The following is a 26,132-nucleotide window of genomic DNA, read 5'->3' on the forward strand; positions in this document are numbered from 1 at the left end:
CAAAAGAATGGAATGGGCACAGCAATTTCTGAAACAAATCTTACATGTGTGAACATACTTCTAGTCTGCTCTCATTTTACACCAGAAATCCATCTAAATACACATTGTGGTGATGACGCATTGAATTGCCAAGCAGTTTTGCCATATAGAGTTACGACAAAGCCCAAGGGTGCTACAATGAGTCGTTTTCACCCTGCATTCCCATAATCAGTCTTAACTACTGAATGGTTAAATAAATTAAAGACCTTCATACACAAAAGAGGAAAGTTATCCAACCTAATTTTGTCAGCATTCAATGTATATGGGGGCTTAAAGAGGTCCTTTCAATTACTTTTTACATTTAAAATGAATAGCTCCTCAAATTATCACTGTTTCACCGATTCTAGAACAGTTTTTCTTTTTCTTCTGTGCCCCTCCGTTGCAAAGTCATGCCCTTTGAAAATAAAGATGCAAATTTCCCCTTCAATCAATTGGATTGATCAATCAGAACTTCTCTGGGGGAGTTTGCTTTTTCTGCTCGGATGCTGACCAATCAAAACGTGACCACGCCCACAGAGAAATTCCGTTGTACACGCCCAGTTAGATGCAGGGAACATTAGCATCTTTATTACTAGGGGGCATAACTTTGCAATGGAGAGGCACAGAAGGAAAAACAAAACTGTTCCAGAATCAGTGGAGCAGTGCCAACTGGAGGAAGTACTCAGTTTAAATAAAAAAAAATCCAGTGAAAGGTCCCTTTTAATGACTTTTACCCTGTTCCCCACCTAACAGATAAGGGATGAGAGAGATGAAGGTCGGTATTGCAAATGTAAACAACAGATCCTCAGCAGTTCCCCCTGGAGATACGCCACCATTAGAGGTGTCCCATAGTGGCTTACTCTACTTCTCCCACACAGGGCACATCTACCATGTACCAAACATGGATCTGTATAGGGGAGCCAAGAGAAAAAGCGGTCACCTAAACAAGTCTTTGGCAAACAACTCTCCGGCTCCAGAAGTAAAAGGGAAACTCCACTTTCCTGCAGGCCGTTTATGAATTAAGTGTGTAAAAGGAATCCCTCATTGTCTATTGTGAGGCTGTATCTGTCCATGCAAAATCCGTCATGTCATGTTATCACTGGATCCTCTTGTCTAATGCTTTTCAATATCCTGCACTCTGCTCATTTTAATTCCTCTATTGTGACCTTTGCAAAGCAGAATATACACTGCTGGCGCACAGTAGATAACTGTACACAATACTGGTAGGTAATCTAGGGTCATCCGATAGCATTCTATGTGATATCTAGGACAATTTCCTCCTACGTTTTAGGGCCACTGTCCTGGACGGATTCGTATATTGCAGATTCACAAGTAAATTCTGTTACGAGTTTAGCGCTGGCGTTACATTTCAGGATCCTAGGAATTTATGTAGTAACAGTGGTTTTTCACATAAAACACCACATGTTCTGGATATGATATTTTTTCCTATAAATTTCTCTATCTTAAAAAGCCAGGAAAATGCATTTATAGAAATACGCTGAATGAAAAACAAAAAAATGCCATTGAAAATACTTTTTCCATTCAAGCAAGGAAAAAAAAAAACAGGAGAGAATTATTCAAAGCCTTTATGTCACTTTTCTATCTTAGAGTGATGGGCAGACAGTGCGGCCAAAACTCCCCCCACTGTGATGGCCAGTTGCCCTATAATTCAGCCACGCTGCCACCACACCATCACTTGGCCATAACCTTTAGGGTATGTTCACATGACGTTTTTCCCCGGGGGCGAAACCAACAAGGTTCTCAAACTTGTATTTTCTGTGTGTTTTGGGGACATTTTGTAAGCGGTTTCTACATTTTTTTGTTGTTTTCTTAGGGCCTGTGCACACATTGCAGATTTGTCATGTTTTTTTTCTGCACCGTTTTGTCACAAAACCTGAAAGGTTTTCTAATGCTATCAAAGTGAATGAGAATCTTGAAGTCTCATGCACACATTGCTTATTTTTTACTTGCAGATATGGTGCAGATTTAGATCTGCAGCGTGACAATTCTTTTAGAGTTTTAGCTGCAGATTTCACTCTTAAAGGGAAGGTGCCACCAGTTTTCTTGTAGTTTGTTTTTTTGTGAAATTAAGCTTAAAATAGTAAATAAAATGTATTAATGCAATGTTTGCACTGCTTGCAAACATTTTTATATGAAAAATATTATATATTTTCTTACAAATATATATATTGACCACTAGGGGGAGCATTTTCCATTTTAGACCTCAAGCAGCTATAGTAAGACTTACCAGCTTTACTGTTAGCTGGAAAATCTGGGCAGTAACTGCTGACATCAGCATTTCCCTCCCCTTTTGGGTGGTCTAATATCCCTGGGGCAGAATGAAGAGCAGCATCACAGGGCAGAGCCATTTTGTGTGTGACTGCCCTGTGATCTGCTATCACCAGCAGTTACTGCATCAGAAGCACAGTTAGTTTATGTGGTGTTTATGGAGCAGCATTGTCTGTGCAGAGCTGTCTGTGACTCATCCCTCAGTAAGATAAGAAGGAGCTCCAGGTCTGCAGTGAATGGCCAGGCAATGTGGAGGGAGGGGAGAGATACATTGTATGGCTGAGAGAGGTGTCAGGTGTCACCTCTCTCTGCAGGCTGGGAATGCAGCTTAATGGAGTGAATGGAGCTCCTGTGATAGAGAGTAAGTGGAGCTGGGCAGAGAGCACTGGGCTATAATAAAATGGCTGCTAGTCACACCTACAGCAGTGAGTTGTGCAGCCCACAGAGGCGAGCCCAGCTCACTGCTAACACCTCTCCAATGTTAAAGATAGGGTCAGCGCCGGTCTATTATCTCCTATGTCCATGAGGTGCTGTAAAATGACACTGTTAGTGTCGTGAACTGCTGTGAAACCAAGATGTCAGCCCCCAGTTCCTTCTTTAGGGCTGTCCCACACGTCCAGATAATTCCGGTACCGGAATAAATCGGTACCGGAGTTATCCGTGTCCGTGTGCCTGGGAACTCACGTAGGCCATACGTGCAGCACACGTGTGCCACCCGTATGGCGAGTGGGTACCACATGGAGCGTGTGGTACCCACGCGTGTGGTACCCTGCATCGTGCTGAAGCCGCGATTCATATATTCCCTGCAGCAGCGTTTGCTGCAGAGAAAATATGATGTAAAGTAACACAACAGCTGGCGCACTCCCAAATACATGTCAATGCTACATGGGTGGGGGTGCAGAACTAGTGGCTGAATTGTGTAACCCAAAACAAAGAAAAAAAGAAGCCACTGAACAAATGTTCGCACACCACCTGATGCGTATCAAAAAGGAACAACTTTATTGGGTAACACAACAAGATAAAAGCATTTAAAAACAATATAACACAACTCCCCCCTTCAGGCCCATATAGCTCTTAAGTATATATATTTCCATGCTATGTAAAGCCGGCTGTGTTGAACAGATAAGGTACCACGTGATATCACTTGAAATAATGAAAGAATGAAAAAATGAAAAACCGGGCATCCAGAAGATCTGGGTCCAAATGCCCTGTCAGTAAGCGCTGTCCCCCCCACATGGTGCTGAAGCCGCGATTCATATGTTCCCTGCAGCAACGTTTGCTGCAGAGAAAATATGAATAATAGTGTTTAAAATAAAGATCTATGTGTCCGCCGCCCCCCACCCCCTGTGCGCCCCCCCGCTGTTCAGAAAATACTAACCCGCTCCCTCGTTGGCTGTCACTCCTTCCTGGTCTGGCCCCATCTTCTCCTGTATGCGGTCACGTGGGGCCGATCATTTACAGTCGTGAATATGTGGCTCCACCTCCCATAGGGGCGGAGCCGACTATTCATGATTGTAAATGAGCGGCCCCACGTGACCGCATACAGTAGGAGGCACGGGGCAGAGAGGAAGGAGTGACAGCCAACGTGGGAGTGGGTGAGTATTTTCTGAACAGCGGGGGGGCGCACAGGGGGTGGGAGGGCGGCAGACACATAGATCTTTATTTTAAACACTATTATTCATATTTTCTCTGCAGCAAACGCTGCTGCAGGGAACATATGAATCGCGGCTTCAGCACCATGTGGGGGGCACAGCGCTTACTGTAGCGCTGTCTCCTGCACGCACACGGACCCCAGACGGAGAACGTCCGTGTGAGGTCCGTGTTTTACACGGACCCATTGACTTTAATGGGTCCGTGTAATACGTGCGCTCCCACGAACACTGACATGTCTCCGTGTTTGGCACACGGAGACACGGTCCGCAAAAAATCAATGACATCTGAACAGATGCATTGATTTTTATGGGTCTACGTGTGTCAGTGTCTCCGGTACGTGAGGAAACTGTCACCTCACGTACCGGAGCCACTGACGTGTGAAACCGGCCTTAAACACATATAACACACGAAATCTGTTTCACATGCATTTAAAACTTGGTTATAGCAGCATGTTATGCTACATTACAGTTTTTTATTAATGATCTACAAACGCGGTACCTTCCCTTTAAGGGCTTGTTTCCACTTGCGAGAAACACGTCCGTATCTCGCATGTGGAAACCAAGCTCTGGCGCCGGCACTCCAGAGCGGAGCGTGCGGCCGCATAGCAACACATGGAGCTGCACGCTCCACTCCAAAGTCCGAAGGCGGAGACAGTGACGACAGCACTGACTGGGCATCGGGCATCACGTGTCATTCCACCGCATCACAGCCCCTGGAACACAAGTGCTGACACCGCTGGAACGGGGCGGAGCGGGCACGGGAGGAGAATATAGGCTTTATTATTTTATCGGGGCCGAACATTTAGTTTAAAAAGGGGTTGTCCTAGTAGTGAATAACCCGTTTAATGCCCGCAGGAGTACACTGACCCGATTCATTAAGCAGCATTCACTGCTTAATGAATTAGGTATGTCTGGTACCCAGCGTGTGCTGCCGCCAGAAATGAGCGCCACTCGGGGACTGGCATACATTTCTGGAATAAGTTAAGCCAATTATGATGGACGGACGTAACCATGCTCCATCCATATTAGAGTAGCTGGCAGTGACTACCGTGTAAATGCCAAAAGTTGATAATTTTTGAGGACCAACTTCTGAGTTGCAATTTATTAAGGTGTTTGCAGCAAATTTGGAAATCCTACACTCCGGCCACAATGTCTACCATAGGAAAAAAAGGAACAAAATAGGCGAACGCATATAAAATAGACTTTAAAAAAGGGGCAAACTACAAGAAGAATTAGAAGCAAATGAAAGACAGCTGAAAAATATCAAAAACTAAACAGAAAACAGGCACAAATGCACTAATGAATCAGTCACTTTGTACTGATGTATAAGAAACTTTGGCACAGATTCATCAAGACTGGCGATTGTCCTGAAAGAGGGGGTATGGTGGAGTCAAACGTTCCTGATTCATAAAGAGTTGCACACCTTTTCATGAATCTGGAGCGCCTGACCAGTGGCGTGTGCCTCTGTGCGCCATGCCACAAATCTTACTCCAGTGAGGGACTGGAGTGAGGTTTCTTGCATATGGAACATCGCAGCTTTTCGTAAATTAGACCAGCTGCCGCCCCTCCTCGCATTTTGGCATTAAAACAGCAAAAGTCGGAAAATCTAAGTGCAACCAAAAGTTGCAATAACATTTTGCGACTTTTCAAAGCTTTTACGCCGCTATTTAGACATAAAAGGTTTGAAGAATCAGGGCCTTGGTTTTGTCCTGTGTGCCAACCCCAGTGTAATGATGTGATGTAGTTTAAAAAAAAAAATCTGGATGCAGAGAACCCACTGAGAACGAGACACAGACCAGCCCGGATTGCGGTGCTCCACGACTGGACAGTGAAAATGTGCAGGACCGCTTGTGGAGTAGACATACTGATTAGCAGCGACAGAGTCTGATGGGATCTGCTGAAGCCCCACTGACTAGTTAAATGGTTGGCAAACTTGATTGTTATGGGTGGGATCGGTCTGGAAAATTTCTCTTTTGCAGCTGTAGAAACAGCCCATTTAGAAGGAAAAAAAGGACTTCTACTTCCCAGATCGCATTATACAAGTAACATGCAGGAGGTTGTTGCTTTTTTTCACCTTTTACTCCAGTTCTACAGCTAAAACACATGGTTCAGACTATCCCTCTGTGTCCCTTTTTATTTTTCTTCACTGCCTGAGGGTCAATCATAATTCTTGCAGAAATGCTTACTATGTGCGCTGGCAGAGTTAGGGAATAGTATGTACCCGCTGACACACTAGCATCAGAACAAAGCACAGGCATGTGTAACCCAATCCCTCTTCTACTTCCATTTTAAGGAAATTTCTGTACTGAAACAAATTCCGACCTCCTGTAAGACATTAGTAAGCCCTGTGGTCAGCCGGCTGCATACAGCATTCCCAGTCACATGACTCATCCCCCCATCACTGAGAACAGGGGCTTCCTCAGGACAAAATAGCTTAGACTACTGTGATCATACAAGGGATCGGGGTTGGAGAGGCCGCCGCAGGCAATACGGGGCTTGTACTCATAGCCTTTCACCTTCCTACAAAATACTTCAGAGAATTGCTTAAACCACAACTACTCTATAGTATTAATAATATAATCAGTAGAGCAATAAATGAAGGTGACCAGACATAGTTGATAGAAGTAGATCAATGGCTGATCTAACGTTCATCTGTTCTTTACGCCAAAGCAGCCATAGACATTTTGGCTGAAATTGGCCAAACCAGCCATGCATGCTCAATGGGAATCGTTGTGGGAGATGGTTTTGGCTGAAATTATCCACTCTGATCACCTTTATTATCTCCCGAAGTGTAAATTCACATATTGTGGACTCTCTGCAGACAGGTTCCGTAACCAATTTTGCAAGTCTCAGCAAGGAAGTCAGCGGCGGCAAATCTGCACAAAATTGCAACGGATTACAAAAAATAAAAACCTGCGTTGTTAATTCTCTAGTTTCAACGAATCCTGGGTTCTTGCGTCACAGTGCTGCACCTTGTGACAATGACATCCTGCGACTGTGGCTGTAGCCGTCAGGAAGGTGAGAACAGGAGGCCGGGATGGACCAAAAATGGCATAGAAATCTTGTTAACGGAAAAATCTGCAGCAGATGTACTTTTTATATGTATCTTTTTTATGTCCGTTATGGTCTACTGGTAAAACATGCAACATATATGCAGACAAAATTTCCATGGCACGGATTTAAAAAAAAAAAAAAAAAAAGAAAGAAAAAAGAAAAGTAGATCCATTTCCAAGATGAATGAAAACAAAAGCAACTTGTGGATAAGATTAGAAAAAAGGCAACCTAGGTCTGGAATCTGTTGCCTATTTTAGCCTATTTTATGTTTAATCTGGTTTTTATTGAAAGGAAATTCAGAACAATCAAGTTACAAAGGATTCAGCAGCATAGTGATTGCTGAGTACAAAAATAAATCTCATTTATAACTGTACGAGGTATATCAAGATCTGTAGCCAACAAGTCCCGAAATAATAGAACTTCAAGGTCAAAAGTAATTTTCAATCAAGTCCAACAAAATCTGAAATGAAAAATAAATCCATGACGGATGTAGGTATCCCATATCCAGGGAGACAGTATGACCTTTGGCGATACATGGGGGGGGGGAGAGAAAGAAAAAAGGAGGGAGAGGGGGGAGGATCCATGAAGTCTGATATAAAAGGGGGCAACTTGCACCCCTATAATGACGTCCGTCTAACCCGTATTGTTCAATCTATCTTCCTTATGGCTTAGAAAAGAGGGATTGAAAATCTTGAGAGCCCATATACAAAATCCAAGGACTCCAAACCTGCAGATATTTCTTCATTGAACCATTAACCTCAGTCTGTTGTCTATTTTACATCTGAAAATCTGGATGGAAAAGCTGCAAAACTAAATTATAATTGATCGTACCTTTAACATCCCCATACATATTAGGGCTGTCCCACACGTCCAGATAATTCCGGTACCGGAATAAATCGGTACCGGAGTTATCCATGTCCGTGTGCCTGGGAACTCACGTAGGCCATACGTGCGGCACACGTGTGCCGCCCGTATGGCGAGTGGGTACCACACGGAGCGTGTGGTACCCACGCGTGTGGTACCCTGCATCGTGCTGAAGCCGCGATTCATATGTTCCCTGCAGCAGCGTTTGCTGCAGAGAAAATATGAAGAATAGTGTTTAAAATAAAGATCTATCTGTCCGCAGGCCCCCCACCCCCTGTGCGCCCCCCCCGCTGTTCAGAAAATACTTACCCGCCTCACTCGCTGCTTCCTGGTCTGGCCGCGGCTTCTAGTGTATGCGGTCACGTGGGGCCGATCATTTACAGTCATGAATATGTGGCTCCACCTCCCATAGGGGCGGAGCCGACTATTCATGATTGTAAATGATCGGCCCCACGTGACCGCATACAGTAGGAGGCGCGGGGCAGAGAGGAAGGAGTGACAGCCAACGTGGGAGCGGGTGAGTATTTTCAGAACAGCGGGGGGGAGCACAGGGGGTGGGAGGGCGGCGGACACATAAATCTTTATTTTAAACACTATTATTCATATTTTCTCTGCAGCAAACGCTGCTACAGGGAACATATGAATGGCGGCTTCAGCACCATGTGGGGGGGACAGCGCTTAATGTAGCGCTGTCTCCTGCACGCACACGGACCCCAGACGGAGAATGTCCGTGTGAGGTCCGTGTTTTACACGGACCCATTGACTCTATTGGGTCCGTGTAATCCGTGCGCTCCCACGAACACTGACATGTCTTCGTGTTTGGCACACGGAGACACGGTCCGCAAAAAATCAATGACATCTGCACAGATGCATTGATTTTTATGGGTCTACGTGTGTCAGTGTCTCCGGTACGTGAGGAAACTGTCACCTCAGGTACCGGAGCCACTGACGTGTGAAACCGGCCTTAGACTGATGTTGTCCAAACCTGACGATATCAACAGGTTCAGCTGGCAGTCAACGCTCCCCAGATAGGTGATGTTGGAGCAGTTAGGGATCTGGTAAGTCCAATGTAGAACCTCTTGCTCTTCCTGAAAAACGGCTACCGGAGAAGTCCAGCGGTAGGGATAACAAGGGCCAATACAAGTCTTTGGGTGGGTGAAAAACACAGACAGCACATTGCAAAGGAGAGGACAAGCTTTGTTATTTATTTATCCATCCATTTTGCAGTACTAACTTTGCAGATGAGGTTTTACAAACTTTCATTCACATTCTATGGAGAAAATCTGCAGCATAATTTCACCGGTGATGGGGATTTAATGCCTGTTAACTTACGCTGTGCATTTTCTGTGAAGATTTCACTTGTTGCAATATAATGTGAAAAATCCACTGTAGTTTTACAATTATTATACATATTTAGTAATCAAAGAAACAGGTTCCGTTGTAACTCGCCATAGACTATCCCTCGTTAGCAGACTCATCAGTGAGCACACAACCCTCCAGAGAATAGTTGTCACACACCAGCCTGATCTACAAAAACATCCCCTGTAGACAATAATGTAACCATAGGAATTAATGGTTGGGATACAATAAGGCAAATGATAAACATCACTGCAGGGGTAAACAGAGGGTGTGAAGCAAAGCTGAGAAAGAGCCTCTGTAGCAACAGAAGGGAGAGATGAGGACCTCTTGTGTGCACAATGGAAGGAGCTACAGGTGGAGTTACTTCATTCAGTCACCATTTAGAGATTTGTAAGAACATCTAAACGGTGCCTTGAAGTGAACGAAGTATGAGGCAATACCGCCCCAAGAATAAAGGAAGTCATGCCAAGTATTGCTAAATAGGCCTTATAGATTGCTAAATACTTCTTATATACTCACTGCCTGGAATCTCAGCAGCTGCCTAAATAAACCCCCCGGAAACTGAGGAGTAAAGTGCCCATATAACAATCTAATTGAATTGGATGAGACCTTATGTGGACCAGCTAAAGGGAGCTTGAGGGTTTACCGACTGTGATCCCCCCACACACGGCACACAGAACCAGTTGGCAACTAGTGGACAAAGGACTCAATACCCAATGGGAGACGTTGAGTGGACCATACACATAAGATCAGATCCAACGATTCTGATGAGAAATGATCTTTGCAGTACCAATTATAGCACACTGGATAAGTACATCCTCCTCCCATCAGACCTGTCTCTCCAGTGACTCAGTGATCTGTGTACACAGACATTTGAGCCTTTGCTGTCTCATTGTTTAGTCACATCCTGAGATTTCAGGTAGTAGCTGCCTTCTCCTGGATCCCATAGCATCTACCCTTCCCACAATGAAATAATTAAATCCGAATTAGACTCCAGTCAGGATGCTGTGATTATACATACGATTTATCCGTAAGCTGTAATTGGCCTTTAAATCCCTTATTAGCTCAGTAAATCTGCAAATTGCAGATAGATTACTAAAAGTCAACCTTAAAGGGACATTAAACCAAGCGTTATAAACTGATGTAATAAGAGTAGATGAGTGGTAGTACGCATGCACAGTATGAGACGTCTCCTTTACTAATGCCAGACATGGAACATCTCCCTCTGCATGCCTACTGTTAAAATCACTATCTGCATAAGGAATAATAGAAATGCAACGCAACATGCCAGTGATGTGGGATTTCTATAATGTCGGTCAGTATTAGAAAAAAATCATGTGCCTTAGGCTAGGGTCATTAAAGCGTATATTCTCTCATCTGATAAAATTGGGCCAATTGAGTGAGTGTGATCACAGTGTTATCCGATTCTCGCGGATGAGGAGAAGATTGAGAAAAAATTGTCTCCATCTTCTCCATTGTTTCAGTCTGTGGAAATCTGATTGTACTCAGATGTGATCCTCGTGCAGTCCGGTGGTTGCCACAGACTCATTGACTTGCATGGTTGAGTTTGATCTGAATGATGATTTTAAAGCGGATCTGCTTCAAAATCCAGATCAAAAGCCACTTCAAATCGTCTTAGGCCATGTGCACACACTGCGGATTCCATTGCGGAATTTTCCGCAGCGTTTTTGATAAATCCTCAGTGCAAAACCACTTTGGTTTTTACTGCGGATTTATCATGGTTTTTATTGCGGTTTCCGCTGCGGTTTTTCACCTGCAGTTTCCTATTGGAGCAGGTGAAAAACCGCTGCGGATTCCACACAAAGAATTGACATGCTGCGGAAAATTAACCGCTGCGTTTCCGCGCGTTTTTTTCCGCAGCATGTGCACTGCGGATTTCATTTCCCATAGCATTACATGGTACTGTAAATGCATGGGAAACCGCTGCGGAAACGCATAAAATCCGCAGCGTGTGCACATACCCTTAATGTGGATGTTGACTTGGATACGCTTCAAAAGCCATGTTAAAAATTGAGTGTGAACATATCCTAACAACACGGGTAGAAGTGACATGAGCTGAGAAATAGAAATGCCACTGGAAAAGTAGCATGAATGTCATGCAAATTTCTTGTAGACTTTCCTGTGGATTTTCAAATGTGCCGTGAAAATCCACAGTATAAATTGACAGTTGGTCCGATTCCACTGAAATTGTCAACTCCGTGCATAGATAAGATTTTGTAAAACGTAGTGCAAACATACCCCAGGTTCTATTTTCAGGGATAATTCACACAAATCTATTTTACACGCAGTAGTAAATAAAAACTGTTTTTATCAAAAATAGCCAGTTTTGCTCTGCGTTTTTGTTTTTGCAGGTAAAACACATTTACTTTGCAAGTTTCACCTGTAAAAAAAATCTGACTCAACCTTTAACAGATCTCAGCCAACTGTGTTAACTTGTTTGGAGGAAGGGGAGATTTGTGGCTGCCTCACACCACTGATCTCTGGGCAGGCTCGGACTGGCCCACAGGGCAACAGGGGAATTCCCCGGTGGGCCCCTGTGTAGATCTGGGCCCCAACCCCACTGTATGGGCAGTACTTGGCATAATTCACTTGATTCACTCTGTACAGAAAAAAGCAGCATCCCATCATTCATTAACCACGCTACCAAGTTTATTATTATATAGAGATACTAGCTGTTTCCAGCCAGCTAACGCCTTGCACGCTCATTGCTATCTAATTAACGCTGCTGGTGATTAACCTAAAGTAAATAATGACAACATTCAATAGCGCTTACGCAGGTGGTAATTTAACTTAAAATGAAGTTCATAACAATAATAATCATTAAAAATCTGAATAACACTAATAATACATTTTATTCACAGTGTAAAATCAAAAACAAACTGGATTCAGTAAGATGTGCGTTTTTTATTCATTCCAGCATCTAAACAAATTTCATAACGAAACATAAATTGGTGGGGGGCGGGATCTTGTGTAGTAATGTGGTGGAGGGGTGGGATTAAGTGTGGTGATGTGGGGGGGGGTGGGATTATGTGTGGTAATGGGGTGGGATTATGTGTAGTGATGTGTTGGGGGGGTGGGATTATGTGTGGTGATGTGGTGGGGTGGGATTATGTGTGGTAATGGGGTGGGGGGCGGGATTATGTGTGATAATGTGGTGGGGGCGGGATTATGTGTGGTGATGTGGTGGGCGGGATTGTGTGTGGTAATGTGGTGGGGGGCGGGATTGTGTGTGGTAATGTGGTGGGGGGGCGGGTTTATGTGTGGTTATGTGGTGGGGGCGGGATTATGTGTGGTAATGTGGTGGGGGCGGAGCTACTGTGCAGGGGGCGGGATTGTGTGTGGTATTGTGTTGTGGGGGCGGGATTATGTGTGGTAATGTGGTGTGGGGGCGGGATTGTGTGTGGTAATGTGGTGGGTGGCGGGATTATATGTGGTAATGTGGTGGGGGGCGGGATTATGTGTGGTAATGTGGTGTGGGGGCGGGATTGTGTGTGGTAATGTGGTGGGGGGCGGGATTGTGTGTGGTAATGTGGGTGGCGGGATTATATGTGGTAATGTGGTGGGGGCGGGATTATATGTGGTAATGTGGTGGGGGCGGGATTATGTGTGGTAATGTGGTGGGGGCGGAGCTACTGTGCAGGGGGCGGGATTGTGTGTGGTATTGTGTTGTGGGGGCTGGATTATGTGTGGTACTGTGGTGTGGGGGCGGGATTGTGTGTGGTAATGTCGTGGGGAGGCGGGATTGTGTGTGGTAATGTGGTGGGTGGCGGGATTGTGTGTTGTAATGGGGTGGGGGGGCGGGATTGTGTGTGGTAATGTGTGGGGGCGGAGCTACTGTGCAGGGGGCGGGATTAGCGAGTAATCACGATGCCTCTTATATATATAGATAGGTAAATTTGTGAACGAAGGTAGTGTAATATTTGCATGCAGGTGAAAAGTGGGCCCCCCCAAAGTCAATGTTATTAGTGGGCCCTTGTCACCCCAGTTCGTCACTGTCTCTGGGGAATATATAGGGTGAGACAGGAAAAAAATTCAATCCATTTCTATCCCCTTGTACTACTCTTGACCTGACCCAACCCTGATGCTTTGAAGTTGACTTTAGTAATCTGTTCTATTGGACAGAATTGGCTGTCTATATAATATACAGCATATAATCCTGTTTATATAACCACTCATTTGCATTTTTTTAATATTAATTAATTTGCATTTTTTTTATATATTAATTACAGAGCCAGCTCATGCAGTGTGACATCAGGGTGTAGGGTCACAGGAATCAATCACTGCTTTGTTTCTGTGGGAAGAGTTAAAGGGAACCTACCACCCCGTTTTTTAAAAATTAGATAAAAATAGTGTGAAATAGGGGCAGAGCTGGGCTTTACATTAGGGCCTTTTTGGGCCTTTACACCCCCGTTAGGCTGCCCAAATACCTTTGTGAAGTGGCCGTTTTCTGCTGTCACTCAAGTGGGTCAGGTCGGATGGGCGTGGTCACAGCGCTGTTTGTCCCCCAGGATCCTGCTCATCATTACGTTGGTGGCGTAGTGGTGTGCGCATGTCCAGCAGGCGAATCCACTGCCCAGGAGATGAATAACGGCGCGGTCTTCGCTATTCAGCCGTTTATCGGTGGGCGCGGCCATCTTTCCTGTGGCCGCGCCTGCGCAGATGGAGCGCTCTGCTGCCCGGGACTTCAGGAAAATGGCCGCCGCGATCTCCATCTGCGCACGCGCGGAATCCCGCGGCCATTTTCCTGACGTCCCGGGCAGCAGAGCGCTCCATCTGCGCAGGCGCGGCCACAGGAAAGATGGCCGCGCCCACCGGTAAACGGCTGAATAGCGAAGACCGCGCCGTTATTCATCTCCTGGGCAGTGGATTCGCCTGCTGGACATGCGCACACCACTACGCCACCAACGTAATGATGAGCAGGATCCTGGGGGACAAACAGCGCTGTGACCACGCCCATCCGACCTAACCCACTTGAGTGACAGCAGAAAACGGCCACTTCACAAAGGTATTTGGGCAGCCTAACGGGGGTGTAAAGGCCCCAAAAAGGCCCTAATGTAAAGCCCAGCTCTGCCCCTATTTCACACTATTTTTATCTAATTTTTAAAAAACGGGGTGGTAGGTTCCCTTTAATATATGCTGCCATTCTGCAAAGATCCAATCTGGGAATCACTTATTATAGTCCTGGACCATCGTTTAGTTTACAGTGCAGGTGATACTTGCTTGATATATCCTGTGGATAAATGTCTGGTAGTTAGGGGACTCACCTCTGGGACACCTTCCCAGTGTAGAGAATTGGAGTCCCTTGACCTCTAATCCTTTAGGTAAAGTGGAGAGTGAAAGGAACTTTTGTATCAAGTGTATAGGAATTCACACTGTATCAAACGTATAGCAGTTCACACTTTAGCGTATAGGACTACACACTGTATCAAGTGTATGAGAACGCACTGTATCAAGTGTAAAGGAGTACACACACTGTATCAAGCGTATAGCAGTTCACACTGCATCTAGCATATACGAGTACACACTGTATGAAGCGTATAGCAGTTCACACTGTAATGTATAGGAGTACACATTGTAGTGTATAGGAGTACACATTGTATCTAGCATATAGGAATGCACACTGTATCTAGCATATAGGAGTACACTAGTGTATAATAGTACACACTGTATTTAGTGTATAGGAGTGCACATGGTATAAAAAATATAGGAGTACACACTTTAGCGTATAGAAGTTCACACTTTATCTAGTGTATAGGAGTACACAGTATCCAGTGTATAGGAGTACACACTATGCAGCGTATAAGAGTACACTGTACGCAGCATATAGGAGTACACACTGTATCTAGTGTATAATAGTACACACTGTATTAAACGTGTAGGAGTGCACACTATCAGGCGTACAGGAGTTCATACTTTAGCGTGTAGGAGTTCACAGTGTATCTAGTGTATAGAAGTACACACTGTATCCAGTGTTTAGGACAAACACTATGTATATACAGGGATTAATGACTGGCACATATACTCAGGAGGCGTACGCTTGATAGTCCTCACTGTCAGGGATGCCTAGGCATTTGTCCGCCATAGGGACCCAATTAAAAAAAACAACAAATAAAAAAACATATACTGCATGGCATACAATTCCAAAATTGTGCATTGTAAAACCCAAAACATCGCCGTATCTATGAGCTAAACAAAGGCTGTTTTGGAATTGTGTACCGTGACCAGCTTGGCTCGAGGAGGTGCGGACTCACTTTTATTTGAACTTAAGCTGCTTTTACCCCTTCTTCCATAAAGTGCATGGTATACAGTCTCCCTGTGTAGGAAACTGCAGTCTGCGGCACTTTCCTACACAGTAAAACCAAAGGCATGCAGACTTAGGCTACGTTCACATTTGCGGTCAGCGCCGCAGCGGCACCGCATGCGTCATGCGCCCCTATATTTAACATGGGGGCGCATGGACATGCGTTGTGCTGCGTTTTGCGCCGCATGGCCGCAAGCGTTGGACGCAAGAAACGCATCAAGTTGCATTTTTTTTGCGTCCAACTTTCGGCCAAAAACGACGCATGCGGCGCAAAACGCAGCGTTTTAGCGTGCGTTTTGCCGCGTTTTTGTTTGCGTTGTGCGCTGCGGCGCAGACGCTGTGGCGCACAACGCAAATGTGAACGTAGCCTTATACCCGCCAGATGGGGGCTGAAAAACAACACTTGTCCTCCATCTGGTGAAAGAGGTCCTACAGGAATGATTTCAGCAACGTATCACTTAGGCTACTTTCACACTTCCGTCTATTTGCCTCCGTCGCAATCCGTCGTTATGGGCAAAAAACGGATCCTGCAAATGTGCTCGCAGGATGCGTTTTTTGCCCATAGACTTGTATTAGCGACGGATCGCCACGGATGGGCACACGTCACATCAGTCGTGCGACGGCTCCGTTGTGTTTTGGCAGATGCGACGCACAAAAAAATGTTCAATGTATCTTTTTTGGTGCGACATGTCCGCCATTTTTGACCGTGCATGCGCGGCCGAGACTCCGCCCCCTCCTCCCCGCTCATCACAGTGGGCAGCGGATGCGTTGTAGAACTGCATCCGCTGCCCACGTTGTGCTAAATTTAGCACAATGTCCGTCGGTACGTCGGGCCGAGGGTTTGCGATGGCCCCGTACCGACGGAAGTGTGAAAGTAGCCTTAGTTTAATGGGTGCAGCAGTTATGACAAAATCAGAGTTTCTAGATGTAGCAGAACTCAGAAAGCTATTGCCGCCCACAGCCCAGCTTTCTTTGTATATTTTCTATTGACAGCTGCTTATCCTAGTAAGGGGCGTGGTTGGACCAGGGCTCACGCTTTAACTAGTCCTGGCAGTGATAATGTCCTGGTGATAAAACACCCACTGTATTGACACAACAGCACACAGCCTAGTAAGTGACACATTGCTGAAATCAGGGTCTCAGCCCCTACCTCATACTGCCCTCAGATTACATAGCAAAAACCTGCTGACAGATTCCCTTTAAGGATAGATTCACCTATCATACATTTGGTGCAGAATTTGGTTGCGGATTTTGTTTGTGTGGAATCAGTGTGGATTTTTTATTTGCTATGGAAAGAGTGAAACCTGTGCCAAATCTGCAACAAAAACACGCGCGATATCTGCAAGCAAAGGCAGTGTGTATGGGGGACGGTGAGCGAGTGACGGTCTGGAGAGGTATCGATCATGCGTGCCCGATTCTCTGGAGACGAGGACACAGATCCTGTGTATGGGGGAGGCGGCTGAAATGGCGGTTTTTTCACCGAATATTCGACAGCCATCTAATGTATATGGCCACTTTAGCACACAGCTCCGGCTGCAGAAATGCTCTAGAAAAATCTGCTCCATGTCTGCAATGTGTGAACCCAGCCTAAAGGGGTTTGTCCACCCTTATAAGCCCACAGGTAGGTGAAGAATGGCTTATAGCCGGGGGTAGAGCCTCCGGAACCCCACCGATCCCCAGAACTGACTACTAGACCCTCCCATGAGAAAGGAGCTGTGGTCCAGTAGTCACACCATGACTTTATCATCTGTCCTGTGGGGAGGTAATAAGTTGCAGTTGGAACACACTGCCTGTAAAGGGTCATTCCCAACATGAGAAGTTATGGACAGGTAACTTGCTGATTGTGGGCATCAGCTGTCTATTCATTGTCTATGGGACAGCTGGAGAGAATGGCAGTCCTATAGATGATGAATGGAGCAGGGGAGCAGTTGTGCACAGCAACCAATCAGATCCCAGCGCTCATCACATCTCCATTAGAGCACTGCAGGACTAAATGATGTCTGCGAGATCCGACAACTTGTAGTGCAGTCAGGACAGGTCTTTGGTTGTCACTCCTGAATGTACTGCTGTATCCTGGGGCTCCAGTATTATTAAAATACTATCAGTGCTCCAGGAAAGCTGGGTAGCGTCATCAGAATCATATATAAAAGGCTGCTGTATAGAACTGTCAACAAAAGATAACAATGCAAAGTTTGGGGAAAAGTTGTAAACGTTTCTTGTGGTATCTTGTGTGTGAGCCTGCGAGTGCTCCGCAGCCTCCGCTCTGCTGACTCCTCTCCTTCTGTGTTTAGGCCCCGCCCCTCAGCCGCCTCATTCTCCGCCCCCTCCGGCCGAAGCTTCAAAATGAGCAGCGCCCACCAGAGGCTCACCCAGAGCGGAGCCGCGGCGGCAGCAGCAGTGCCCGGGGCGGACCCAGCGGAGATGCCGGCCACCGAGAAGGACCTGGCGGAGGACGCGCCATGGAAGAAGATCCAGCAGAACACGTTCACCCGCTGGTGTAACGAGCACCTGAAGTGCGTGAACAAGCGCATCGCCAACCTGCAGGCGGACCTGAGCGACGGGCTGCGGCTCATCGCCCTGCTGGAGGTGCTGAGCCAGAAGAAGATGTACCGCAAGTACAACCAGAGGCCCACCTTCCGCCAGATGCAGCTGGAGAACGTGTCCGTGGCCCTGGAGTTCCTGGACCGGGAGAACATCAAGCTGGTGTCCATAGGTGAGAAGCGGCACATCGGGGGAGGCGGGCTGAGGGATGTGCTGTGTATATGGAGGGGGGATGTAAGGGATGTGCTGTGTATATGGAGGGGGGATGTAAGGGATGTGCTGTGTATATGGAGGGGGGATGTAAGGGATGTGCTGTGTATATGGAGGGGGGATGCCCTGTCTGTAGGGTGGGGGTAAGGGATGTGCTGTGTATATGGAGGGGGGGGTGTAAGGGATGTGCTGTGTATATGGAGGGGGGGTGTAAGGGATGTGCTGTGTATATGGAGGGGTGGGTGTAAGGGATGTGCTGTGTATATGGAGGGGGGATGCCCTGTCTGTAGGGTGGGGGTAAGGGATGTGCTGTGTATATGGAGGGGGGGGGATGTAAGGGATGTGCTGTGTATATGGAGGGGGGGTGCCCTGTCTGTAGGGTGGGTGTAAGGGATGTGCTGTGTATATGGAGGGGGGGTGTAAGGGATGTGCTGTGTATATGGAGGGGGGGGGTGCCCTGTCTGTAGGGTGGGTGTAAGGGATGTGCTGTGTATATGGAGGGGGGGTGCCCTGTCTGTAGGGTGGGTGTAAGGGATGTGCTGTGTATATGGAGGGGGGGTGTAAGGGATGTACTGTGTATATGGAGGGGGGGTGCCCTGTCTGTAGGGTGGGTGTAAGGGATGTGCTGTGTATATGGAGGGGGGGTGTAAGGGATGTGCTGTGTATATGGAGGGGGGGGGGTGCCCTGTCTGTAGGGTGGGTGTAAGGGATGTGCTGTGTATATGGAGGGGGGGTGTAAGGGATGTGCTGTGTATATGGAGGGGGGGGGTGCCCTGTCTGTAGGGTGGGTGTAAGGGATGTGCTGTGTATATGGAGGGGGGGTGTAAGGGATGTACTGTGTATATGGAGGGGGGGTGCCCTGTCTGTAGGGTGGGGGTAAGGGATGTGCTGTGTATATGGAGGGGGGTGTAAGGGATGTGCTGTGTATATGGAGGGGGGGTGTAAGGGATGTGCTGTGTATATGGAGGGGGGGTGTAAGGGATGTGCTGTGTATATGGAGGAGGGGGGGTGTAAGGGATGTGCTGTGTATATGGAGGGGGGGTGTAAGGGATGTACTGTGTATATGGAGGGGGGGTGCCCTGTCTGTAGGGTGGGGGTAAGGGATGTGCTGTGTATATGGAGGGGGGTGTAAGGGATGTGCTGTGTATATGGAGGGGGGGTGTAAGGGATGTGCTGTGTATATGGAGGGGGGGTGTAAGGGATGTGCTGTGTATATGGAGGGGGGGTGTAAGGGATGTGCTGTGTATATGGAGGGGGGGTGTAAGGGATGTGCTGTGTATATGGAGGGGGGGGGGTGTAAGGGATGTGCTGTGTATATGGAGGGGGGATGCCCTGTCTGTAGGGTGGGTGTAAGGGATGTGCTGTGTATATGGAGGGGGGATGTAAGGGATGTGCTGTGTATATGGAGGGGGGGTGCCCTGTCTGTAGGGTGGGTGTAAGGGATGTGCTGTGTATATGGAGGGGGGGTGTAAGGGATGTGCTGTGTATATGGAGGGGGGGGGTGCCCTGTCTGTAGGGTGGGTGTAAGGGATGTGCTGTGTATATGGAGGGGGGGTGTAAGGGATGTGCTGTGTATATGGAGGGGGGGGTGCCCTGTCTGTAGGGTGGGTGTAAGGGATGTGCTGTGTATATGGAGGGGGGGTGTAAGGGATGTGCTGTGTATATGGAGGGGGGGTGCCCTGTCTGTAGGGTGGGGGTAAGGGATGTGCTGTGTATATGGAGGGGGGATGCCCTGTCTGTAGGGTGGGGGTAAGGGATGTGCTGTGTATATGGAGGGGGGGTGTAAGGGATGTGCTGTGTATATGGAGGGGGGGTGTAAGGGATGTGCTGTGTATGGAGGGGGGGTGTAAGGGATGTGCTGTGTATATGGAGGGGGGTGTAAGGGATGTGCTGTGTATATGGAGGGGGGGATGTAAGGGATGTGCTGTGTATATGGAGGGGGGATGCCCTGTCTGTAGGGTGGGGGTAAGGGATGTGTACTGTGTATAAGGAGGTAGGTGCATTGTATATGATGGGGGGGCACTGTCTATAGGGTGGGTGTAAGGGATGTGCTGTGTATATGGAGGGTGGGATGCCCTGTCTGTAGGGTGGGTGTAAGGGATGTGCTGTGTATATGGAGGGGGGGGATGCCCTGTCTATAGGGTGGGTGTAAGGGATGTGCTGTGTATATGGAGGGGGGGATGCCCTGTCTATAGGGTGGGTGTAAGGGATGTGCACTGTGTATAAGGAGGTCGGTGCATTGTGTGATGGGGGGCACTGTATAAAGGGAGGAAAGGATGTGCACTGTATGTAAGAAGGTATAGGGGTGCACTGTCAATAGGGTATGCATTATCTACAAGGGGGTAGGGTGGGCACTGTATACAAGTGGTGGGGAGTTCTGTATAGGGAATGAAGTGATGGGGGGCATTGTATGTAAAGGGAGGAGTAAGGGGGAGGAAAGGTGGTGCTCTATATAGAGGCTATGAGGTGCACTGTAGCTAGTGGGGAGGAAAGAAGGTGCTCTGTCTATTAGGAGGTGATGGGTGCACTGTATATAAGGAAGGGTAAGGGGGTATGTGGTATAGAGGTGATGGGTGCATGATGCATTGTATAGAGGTCACAGGTGCATTTTATACAGACAGTGCACCCCTGGCACCTCTATGTAGGACTGGGGGTGCCCTATATAGTGAAAGGGTCCCATGCATATACAGGACTGTATATAGGGTGAGGACATGGTGGGGGTGGAGGCACGGACTGTATATAAGGAGAGATGACGGGGCTTACTGGAAATACATGGCAGAGTTGGGAGGAGACATGTACTGTGTATGGCGAGGTGAGGGGGTGCACCAGATGTTACAGAATAGGAAGGGGTACATGCGTAGGAGTGGCTGCACTAATACATATGGCCAGAATAAGAAAGAGGGCGCTGCAGTGTCATGGGTGGTGTGTGCCCCCCATACATGACAAGGAGACACATGAACATCTTGTTGCAGGAATCTTCAGTTTCCCACTGGTAAAACTGCTCTAGAACTGGGGTTTGAGACTCTTGCAGTCTGACGTACAGATGTCTCCCATATGTTTCCCTCTAGTACAATGACTCTCAGTACAGCTAAGGCCCAGCATGTCTGACAACACCTGACAACCAGGCTGACTATGAGAGCTATAGCCTCTCAGCATGGGCGGTTTAACACGCAGCTGCCAATGTTCAGACTGGCATCGATGGCAAATTGCTTGAGTATAATTATTTTGAAATTGGCACTAGGTGCCCTTATTGGTGGGACACCTCACCCCTTTAATGCTGGGTGTAGTCCTGGCTCATTAACTCTTTCCTAAGGATTTGGGGATGTTTCCCTCATTTGTGGCTGCTATCAGGACCCCTAATCACTCGGTGCTGCGCAGTTTCTTTATTATTGGTGTCATGTAAAAATTATTTCTGTTCAGTGCAAACTCTGATGCCATCTGTACCAGATCCTGCCCTAGTGACTGGCGAGGTGGTGACGGTGCATGGCATTGCATGGCTTCAGAGCTTGCCGTGTCTAAGAGGATGTTCTGGTCTTCAAATACAGAAGAATGTCCATCATTCCGGGAATTCCTGCAAATTGCCCCAGTCTGGGCAGCTGGGTGGGGGGGTCGTGCCCTGGGTGATCCCAGCAGACCTATGGAATGTGGTTGCTATGGCTGTTCCTTTAGGATCCCCAGACCAGGCATTTCTGCTCAGGAAATATCTAGAGATCTATATCATAAACACTCCTAACCTTTGATGTTGGCAGAATAAGCGCTTCCTTCTTGCAGGTCATCCTACACTTCAGTGCCCCGTCGGTCTTCCCATGTACTTGAGCAAATCTACAGCGTTCATTCATTATTTCACAGCCTGTACAGTATTTGTGCCTTAAGGGTGTACTTTATTTTTTTTTTTCACGATATTCTCATAATGGATAGGATTAATCATACAAATCCATTAGAGGCTGGAGGATTTTGGGGAGTGTCAAGTGTTAAAGCTCAGAAATCTGTAAAGCATGATGAGACAAGATTCTGAGAAGCATCTTGACGTTTCATCTGGAGTCCGCGAGCGGTGCCACTCAAATATGATCCCCTCTGGGCATGGGTGTGAAGACGAAATTTATGAGCAGACTCAAATCAAGGAATTTTCTAAAATTTTATTTTGACCTGAGGGGTTATGCTGTTCTGCATAAATTATCAGCTATCCACTGAATAGTGAGTTGTTAGTTTGTTGCAGGTCATATTGCTGAGACCCCCAGTGATTGCTAGAACAAGGGACTTCAGCCAGGAGATGTCACGTGCAGTGGCTGAGTTCGTGTATGCTCAGTCTGTAGATGGTTTGGTTTTTGTTTGTTTTTTTGGGGTTATGTTGCCAGGTTTTTGATATGCAATCTGAGAGCACAATGTAGGGGCAGAGACCCTGATTCCAGTGATATCACTTTCTACGCTGTGTTGCTGTTTCAATACTATTTTTTTTTTTTGCTTGTTTTTTAATCAACAGGAGACTAACATTGCAGGACTAGGTGTCTCGTGCTTCATGGTCCAACCCCACCCCTGATTGTCAGCTTCCTGTGTACACTGTACAGTGAATGCTGTGGATCAGGGGTATGGGTGGTGACACACATCACTGCAATCAGGGTCTCTCCCTACATCATTCTGCTGTTGGATTACACAGCAAAACCTGTTGACAGATTAGTCTTAATTCTTCATCAGAGTACACATGCGGCCAGATGCCCTATTCTGCCTCTTGTCCATGGTTTTGTGGTCGGACAAGGCCCGAGCCCTCTGTTCTGGGTCAGTCCATGGTCACAGGTTCTGTGTACTGTTGCTCAGGTCCCCCTGCATATATGCAGATTTTGGCCTCTGCAGAGAGTTCCTAGACATATAGTTCCATTCCACAACAGTATGTCTAGTAGTTGACACTTTCTTTGCCCTGGTGGTCAGCTTGATATTTATTTATTTATTTTCTTCCTTATTTTCCCCTTCAAGTTTACTAAATGTTACATTAAAGTTTTTAAATGGCCTGACATGCTACGGCATGTGGTGATTGTAGATGTCACTTTCTTCATCAGACTTTCCTGGTTCATGATTAATCACAATTATGAGTAACTGAGTTATCTATTCAGACTGGTGGTGGGTTTGGGGGCTTTGATTGCACCTTGTTCTTGCTGCACAGATACCCAACTTGGCTGCCATTTTTAGGCTGGCACTACAGTGACAGCAGTTCTCGGATAGTGGTGTAACAGAAACCACATGTGCGACTTGTCTTGTAACAACTATTTTAGTGCTGTGAGTTTGCTGGAAAAGTGACCATATCGCAGAGGAGTTGCTTCTGACCAGGGACGGATAAAACCATTTCCAAATGTGTTGGACTATTGCAATAGGCTTCAGTGAGACCCTTATATTTTGGGTTTGTGCAACACGTGTATCCCTTATTGTCAACAAGTGCTCTCTTCTAAAATCAGAGGGAATAATACTTTCCTTATGGTCATGGTGTTAAACACCCATTGAGTCTAACGCAACGGCCCAAACTTTATCAAGACTGGTGTTCAGGTAGGTCTTGATGAGGAGATGAGATGGAGTCAGAGGCTTCATTGTGAATCTGAGTGTCGTGCACATTGTCACAAATCCTACTCCTGTCTCTGCTGGAGTAAGGTTTGCGGCATAGCAAATACCACTGCTTGTCGAGAATCTGAGTAGTGGTTGCCATGCTCCTGTTCAAGTGCAGCCTCTAGTTGTGCCAAAATCATGTAAATTTGAAAAATGGAGCCCAATATCTTGCAACGACTTATCCCATGAGTAGGTAAGGTGCAGCCCCCCTTTACAATGTTTGTTCTCTATGGTGGCTGGAGCAGTGAGCACTAGCTCTCCTTCATACTCATACTATACATCTGCTCTTCTCACCCACATCTGTCCTTCACTACCTTGTCTTTATCCTTTCTTACACATGCAGTCTTCCGGTGTATCCTTGCAGTGTCATCTCGGTGGGCTGCAGTCAGTTCTGTACACGTCCGCTGTCCGGGCTGAGAGTGGCAGCACCACACCCGTTCTCCAATTCTCTAAACCACTACTTGAGCAACCACCGCTCTGCATTCTTGTGCTGTATAGTCCTTACCACTAAGTGCTGTGACTTGCAAATGTGGTTAACCCTTCAGTGCCTAGCAGACTTGCGTTGGACTGCTTTTCTAGGCATAATAGACAAGTTGATGCTGTATTTTCCATGTGGTGTTTTTTTTTTTTTTTAAACCTTCGTCACCCCACAAATTTGGCAGTTTAGCAATGACTCCTAAAGGCCCCGTCTCACATAGCGAGATCGCTGCTGAGTCACAAGTTTTGTGACGCAACAGCGACCTCAGTAGCGATCTCGCTATGTGTGATACGTACCAGCGATCAGGCCCCTGCTGTGAGATCGCTGGTCGTGTCAGAATGGCCTGGACCTTTTTTTGGTCGTTGAGGTCCCGCTGACATCGCTGAATCGGTGTGTGTGACACCGATCCAGCGATGTCTTCACTGGTAACCAGGGTAAACATCGGGTTACTAAGCGCAGGGCCGCGCTTAGTAACCCGATGTTTACCCTGGTTACCAGCGTAAATGTAAAAAATAAAAAACAGTACATACTCGCCTTCTGATGTCCGTCAGGTCCCTTGCCGTCTGCTTCCTGCTCTGACTGAGCCGCCGTACAGTGAGAGCAGAGCACAGCAGTGACGTCACTGCTGTGCTCTGCTCTCACTGTACGGCGGCTCAGTCAGAGCAGGAAGCAGACGGCAAGGGACCTGACAGACATCAGAAGGCGAGTATGTACTGTTTGTTATTTTTTACATTTACGCTGGTAACCAGGGTAAACATCGGGTTACTAAGCGCGGCCCTGCGCTTAGTAACCCGATGTTTACCCTGGTTACCCGGGTGCTGCAGGGGGACTTCGGCATCGTTGAAGACAGTTTCAACGATGCCGAAGTCGTTCCCCTGATCGATGGTCGCTGGAGAGAGCGGTCTGTGTGACAGCTCCCCAGCGACCACACAGCGACTTACCAACGATCACGGCCAGGTCGTATCGCTGGTCGTGATCGTTGGTAAATCGCTATGTGAGACGGGGCCTTTAGACTTCAATTCTCACCAGGCCAAGATATTGGCAGAGTTGTAGTTAAATGTGGCAGGAGAGATGGCATATTAGATAATCATAAGGCAAGCAACTCCTTTAAAGGAAGGTGCTGAACAAACCTGAGGCACAGAGTTACGCAAGGATGCTAAAAACCACAGAATATTATCTTTGCAGCTGCTCTTTGTTCTCGAATGTCACTTTGCAGAAAGCTCCTTAAGGCTATGTGCACACGTTCAGGATTTCTTGCAGAAATTTCCTGAGCAAAACAGGACATTTTCTGAAAGAAATCTGCATGCATTTTTGAGTTTTTCTCACGTTTTTGGTGTGGATTTTTCCGGAGGTTCCCAATGCAATAATCTAGTGGGAAATCCGCAAAATTAATGAACATACTGCATTGTTTACCGCGATGCATTTTTTTCGCGGAAAAAACGCATCATGTGCACAAAAATTGCAGAATGATGGGATGCATAATATATGCGTTTTTTTGTGTGTTTTTATAGCAAAAAAACACAAATCTGCAACGTGTGCACACATCAGGATTTCTGGCAGAAATTTTCCTGACAAAAACCGGACATTTCTGCCAGAAATCCGCATGCGTTTTTACCGTTTGCGTTTTTTCCCAATGCATAGAATAGTGGGGAAAACGTGAAAAAAACCGTAAAATTAATGAACATGCTGCTTTTTTTACCACAATGTTTTTTGTTTTTTTTTTTCGCGGAAATAAACGCATCATGTGCACAAAAAT

The 26,132-nt window shown here is 46.8% G+C and overlaps 1 protein-coding gene across 4 annotated transcripts in view; it reads left to right on the forward strand.

The window, feature by feature from the left end:
- Positions 1-26,132, forward strand: part of FLNA (filamin A) — a 124,902-nt gene that overhangs the window by 47,116 nt on the left and 51,654 nt on the right. For all 4 annotated transcript variants that reach the window (XM_077283705.1, XM_077283703.1, XM_077283706.1 and 1 more), the window contains exon 2: positions 17,850-18,271. In XM_077283705.1, coding sequence (XP_077139820.1) covers positions 17,902-18,271 — 370 coding nt within the window. In that variant the 5' untranslated portion in view covers positions 17,850-17,901. The remainder of the gene's footprint in view (positions 1-17,849; positions 18,272-26,132) is intronic.

This window comes from Ranitomeya variabilis, chromosome 2 (genome assembly GCF_051348905.1).
Source record: "Ranitomeya variabilis isolate aRanVar5 chromosome 2, aRanVar5.hap1, whole genome shotgun sequence".
In the NCBI taxonomy this organism is placed as follows: domain Eukaryota; kingdom Metazoa; phylum Chordata; class Amphibia; order Anura; family Dendrobatidae; genus Ranitomeya; species Ranitomeya variabilis.